Source organism: Strix uralensis, chromosome 11 (genome assembly GCF_047716275.1).
Source record: "Strix uralensis isolate ZFMK-TIS-50842 chromosome 11, bStrUra1, whole genome shotgun sequence".
NCBI lineage: Eukaryota > Metazoa > Chordata > Aves > Strigiformes > Strigidae > Strix > Strix uralensis.
In genome coordinates, this window is record NC_133982.1 from 25,925,475 (window position 1) to 25,931,474 (window position 6,000).

The following is a 6,000-nucleotide window of genomic DNA, read 5'->3' on the forward strand; positions in this document are numbered from 1 at the left end:
ATCCTACAAAGGGAACTCAGCCCAGGTTACCTTTTTTCTCTACCCTTTTAAACAGAGCAACAGGGCCCCAAACCCTAAGGGATTACACAGCACAGCAACAATCAGAAAAAATAATGATGATTTAATTGCTGCAAATTTGTTTAAAAAATAAGATAGAATATCAATCAACTTTCTGCTCTGAAAGGCAAAATTCTTTTGCCTGAGAAATCTATTGGTTCTTTGACCATTAATTTTGTCACTTTGCAAATTCTTCCTTTCTACAGTCTATCATTACCAGTTCAAGATCCACTTCATCAATGAAATAGAAGGCAAGCAGATAGACCCAACTTTTACCATTTCTCTGACAGGCACTAAGGAGGATGCTAAAAACCTGCCCATCACACTGTGAGTACTGATATTACGTGTCATTGTACAAGTGAGGAATAAAGTGCCAATTTGTAATACCAATCATGCTGTGAGTGAAATGGTTTAGTACAGCTAAGTGAAGACAAACTGGAAATTGTCCTCTATTCACCCATACTCCCTAAAAATCATAAACTTTTACAATGTTCATACAGCTTTTGCGTGAAAAATCTCTATAAAACAAACAGTAATTTTGGAAGTTTTCCTGAACATTAAGTATTGTGTTCACTTACCTTCAGTACATCCCATGGCTAACACAGGGAGGTCTAATCAAAGCACAAATAAGCAGCTGTAATTAAGGTAAAGAATTTTGGTTATTTCTCATGACAGACATGATCTGTATTAACAAAAGAAATGGCAACAGTGTGGGTCAGCATTCGCTTTAGCAGACAAAAGATGTAACGTAGATGCTATTATAGACGCTTTCTTTTGCTGTCAGAAATCACTAGTGCTTCACCAGCTGTTCAAGCTTCTCCTGCTTCTTTTCTAGCATGTTGTCATATTTCGCCACTTTATACACCTGGAGGAAGAGTATCCTAGAGACAGTAATGATTCCTCCTGGAGAAGGAAGAGGAAACAAAGTTGTTTCTTTGGTTTTAAAGAGAAGAGAAACTCAGATTTTTCACTTTAATCCATTATAATTAAGACAGCATTATTCTGGTTTTGTTTTCTACAGAGTTGAAGGCATTAATGGGAATAAAACCTACTCTTTTCTCATCACCCTGGACACTGATATTGGTGAGCTAATAATGATCAAATTCAAATGGGAAGGAACTGCAGTTTGGGAGAATATCTGGGACACAGTTCAAACCATAATACCATGGACAAAAGGCACCCGTCGACCAGGACTTATAGTGAAGACAATAAGAGTGAAAGCAGGGGAAACACAGCAAAAGTAAGTGTAATGAAAACACAATTTTTCTGATGTTTGGGACACAGATTATCCTAGTTCAAATACAAACATCTGGGTCCCAGCACTCACACTAATGATGAATTTATCCATGTACAACTTCTAGCTTTCCCCCCTCCCGCTCAGATCAGGCTGCATGATTTTTAAGTGAGTTAAAGAATTTCTTTGTTCTCAGGTCAGAAATGAATAGCGGGAAACGTTCTGGCTCACCACTGCCACTAATATGAGTTTAAGGCACAATACCCTTGGGTGACAGTTTTGTTGATACTTACAAAAAATATGCCAAATCTCAATTATTTGACTTCCAATATCTACTTCACAGAGAAACTCAGAATCCCCATTCTTGAAAGTACTCATTAGAAGGATCACATGCAGAACTACACAGTCAACTGATTATTCATTGAAGTTAAGAGTTTTATCATAAAAATTCCCTTATTTTTGTCTCATTCATTTAAGAGCCAGTCCAGTGTTTGATAGCTGATAATGAATTACTACACTGTGCAAGCTGTATAAAGAGATTCCTGGAGTGATAAACTGTGGAAGCAAAGTTTCAACTACAGACACTTTGACATTTCTGTAGTGAGCAAACAAAATATTAGCAATCCTGGAAAACAAAAAGACTACCTGTACTTCTACATACTACACTTTCACTGGTACTGGACAGTAATTTTTGTATTCTCGTTGTCCTTTTTCCTGTAGCATGAATTCAGTGATGTGAATTTTATCGGCTGAGCTCTGAAGTAGCATCAGAGAGCAGTTCTCTGGAGAAAAAAAATATGAATGCAAACTGAAGTCTGTGTTTGGGGTTTTTTTGTTGTTTTTTGTTTGTTTGGGGGTTTTTTGGGGGGTGGGTATTCTTTTTTCTTTTTCCCCTGCTGCTTGCTTTGAAACTGGATCACTCAGAAAAAGTCTGAGTGGCCTTGTTCTCTACATACAGCAATGCTAATAACACTGTTGAAACTGCTTATTCACACAGAGAAATTTCAGCCAGAAGACAAAGTAACAAAACTTACAACGATTCCCACCGCTTTAATCTTTTGAGAAATTTTAACTGAGCAGTTTAATTAAGGTTAATGAGAAAAGCATGTTGTACCTTGTAATTGTGGCTCAGTCTTAGAAGGTGATTTTTCTTTGCTACAGTCTCTTTCTTACAGCACCAGTTACAACTACTGCAAACTTTCTATGGAACAATACTTACTGGCAGAACTGCATCTCCTTGATACTGACACAAAAGACAAATTAGGCAACTTAAAGAGACATTTCTGTAAGACAATCTCAGTGTGCTGGGAGGTAGAGGAAGGACCATATTTTCTTGGGTTTCGTCCCCATGAAAATGTATTTTGTAGGTATTTTCTTCTCCTAACCCAGCACTTGGCACATGCTCCTGACATTAAAAAAAAATAATTTTGTACATCTCCTGCTGCTTTAAAAGCAACAATCCCAAATCAGTACTGACTTCGCTGCCAAAGCAAATTAAAGCATAGTATACACTACAAGTTAGAGAACTCTGTTGAAATGCAGATTTCTGTACCTTGAGAAAAAAGTATGAAGCCTGTGAAAGGATTATGTCAGGTATACTCATTTTTCTAACCAGAAAGCTCCTGTCCAGTACAACTGTGTCAATAACCTAGCACAAGACAATTACAACTGATGGACTAAAGAAATCCTAGGAAATGGGTAACTGAGGTGGGTATTTATACTAACGGAAAATGATGCTGGCATCTTCAGGTACCTAATGCTCCTTAGAAGTTTTTTTTGCTGCATAAGAATTAGGAGTTTGTGTCAAGGTTTTAACGGATACTGATTACATGCTGGGTTTGTTCTGTGCAGTCAGGGCTTGTCATAGGAAGGGAAATGATATGTTACTGTTAAAATACTGTATTAACGCTTGAGGGGAGAATGAAAGATTACTAGGTGATTCTAAAAAGAAAAACAAAGGACACTCGAGGAAAAGTATTTTCTTCAAAGAGTGTGTAGATTTTGGTCTTCTTGGAAAGACTAAACATCATGGATCAAAGAATTAGGAATTTTTGAAATTCAGTATTAAAAGAGATAATAAACACAGTATGTGCTTTCTCGAGCATTTGAACAAACTGTTGACAATATTATATCTCCATGTACCTTTACCTCACTATGTCTGTGATATTCATCTACATGATAAATTTTCTTTTGTTAGTTATCTAACGACAGACACAACATAACAGCATAGACTTAAAAAGTCTATAAATAAACAGACTACTGCGAGCAATAAAATACCAGATTCCAACATATTTGAGTTCCAAATACAGAAAACATTTCTGTAGCGTATGTAGTTGCTGATGTTGTTGGCATCCTACTTAGCTGATTTTTAATAACCTCACAACTAAATACTAGTAGTCCAAGTAAGTACTAGCAGGCTAAATAGTGCAATCCTGGTAGTAATAGAAAGAGTTGAAACAGTGACAATGGCCGCTGAGAATACAAAGACCAAACCACTGTGCAGGTATGCTCTGGAGAACAGCACGCTGTGTATGGTACCAGAAAGAGGTGGAGGCATAATGCACTCCATACGTGGGACTTGCCTGCTTTTACTCTGTACCCACTACCTGGCAGTCAGAGAGATCTCTTTCTTCACAAGCCTATTAAAAAAAAAATCAGATACCTTCCTGTAAGAGAATTAAGAAAATCAGATTCAGTGTCTCTAGAAACCATGCTTTTACACAGATAGTGGCTGTAAAAAGTAACATCATGCTTACATGTTGTGTTTTCTTTGTAGAATGACATTTTGTTCTCAAAGCATTGACAATGTTCACCTTCATCCAGCCCAAGAGAAAACATTTGTGAGGTGTGAAGATCGCTTTCGGAGACAAAACAGAAAATGAGCAAGAACACAAAAAACAACCACTCACCAAAATATATTCAAAATACTATACATCTTGTAAAATGTTTTTAAAAATACACAGCTACATTAAATTTAAATAACCCGATAGTTTCACAGGCAGTGAAGAAAATAAATTTTAAAAATTTAGATTTTGTGATGCCTTGGTACGCTGAAATACGTGTTTTGTTCATCCACAAGTCTACTCTCTGATCAACGAGCAATTCCATCAACAGCAACTGTCATTTTTTTAATTGTTTAAAGTTTTAAAAAACACCTGCTCACTAGAAATAAAGATTATTATTTGAAAGAATCATTGCCATAAGCCTTTGAAAATTTTCATTTTGTTAGATTTAAGTGACAGGAGGAGTCTCATTTTCCATTAAATACTTTGAAACATTAGTAGCAACTACTATCAATTAAAACTTTCCTAAACTATTTCCTAATGAAGGGGGCGTTAAAAAATTCATAGAAGAAAATATCGCCAAATAGATAACATGGTTAACAGAGTTTGAATTTTTTACTTTATAACATTGAAAAACTAAAATGCATCTCAACATACAGAATGCTTGAGCTGTCACAACCATATGACAAGGCAAAAAACTGCACCACCTACAATTGCTATACTAAACTCTGTCTTACTGAAAGATGCTTTCCTGTTTATTTTAATTAAAGTACCAATTTAAATTACTAGTAATTTAATTATTGTAATGATGTACACTACATGCAATTCTAGCACATCTGAGTTCAGTTAACTTTTGCATTAAAACCATATTTACCTGTTCAGGTAAGGCCTGAGATTTAAATTACTCTATAGCAGATTTTAGCATGATTTGAAACTGCATGAATAAATGAAAATGGTCAAACCCTCAAATATCTTCAGTGCATATAAACAAACTTCATAAATTCAAACATATACAATTCCCTTGTTTCTTATGTCAGAACATAAACTACATAATGAAAAATAGTCTCGGGTTATTTTGTTTTATGGTTAGTGCGTAGTGAAATAGAAATCAGTATCTATGTCAGAGTATTTAATTTGTCACTTTGTAATGCTAAACACAAGATTAATTAAAAATTATGTTTCTTCAACTCTGTTTTCTGAATGTAATTTGGTTTAAATGCGCTCTCAATGGTAAAAAATGTGAAAGATTTTTTGCTGGAGCAAAGCATATTTTCCATGCCAAGATACTACAGAAAATTTTGAATCAAAATATACAGATGTTATCAGGATTAAAGTGGGATTTATTTAAAAAGCATGACAAATGAACAAGTTGAGCAGAGTGAGCAATCCTGCAAGCAATTAACAGTGATCAAATATTGAATGCAGGCATCTTTGCTGACCATTCAAAATATTAACTTCTAACATTTAAAAACTGTTTTCAATAACTACCATTCCTTTAAACAAACAGGAACATTCAATACAGAAAGGCTGACTACGTATGACAGGAATTGAAGCATACTTACTTTACAAATGGGAATTGTTGTCCTTCCTAAGGTGTAAATTTTAGAAGCAGATCTGATATTTAAAATCACCACTTGGAGTAGCATTTTGAAACTTCAGGTTGCTATCTCCAATACTTAAATTTCCTAACATAATTATTTTAAAGTTCTGTGTTTATATAAAAATCAATCACTTAAATACAATATCCAAAAATCAAATCAGGAGCACATACAGAAGAGAGAAATTGCAGCAATAAGTATATTTGAAGAAGGTCAGCACCAGACCTTTTTTAGATATACCTAAAGGGGGCCTACAGGAAAGCTGGAGAGGGACCTTTCACAAGGGCATGCAGTGATAGGCCATGGGGTAACAGCTTTAAACTGAAAG

At 35.2% G+C, this 6,000-nt stretch overlaps 1 protein-coding gene across 2 annotated transcripts in view; it reads left to right on the plus strand.

The window, feature by feature from the left end:
• Positions 1–5,261, plus strand: part of LIPC (lipase C, hepatic type) — a 63,676-nt gene extending 58,415 nt beyond the window's left edge. For both annotated transcript variants that reach the window (XM_074880173.1, XM_074880174.1), the window contains 3 exons: positions 264–384; positions 1,079–1,297; positions 4,068–5,261. In XM_074880173.1, the coding sequence (XP_074736274.1) occupies positions 264–384; positions 1,079–1,297; positions 4,068–4,173 (446 nt within the window). In that variant the 3' untranslated portion in view covers positions 4,174–5,261. The remainder of the gene's footprint in view (positions 1–263; positions 385–1,078; positions 1,298–4,067) is intronic.
• The last annotated feature ends 739 nt before the right edge of the window (positions 5,262–6,000 follow it).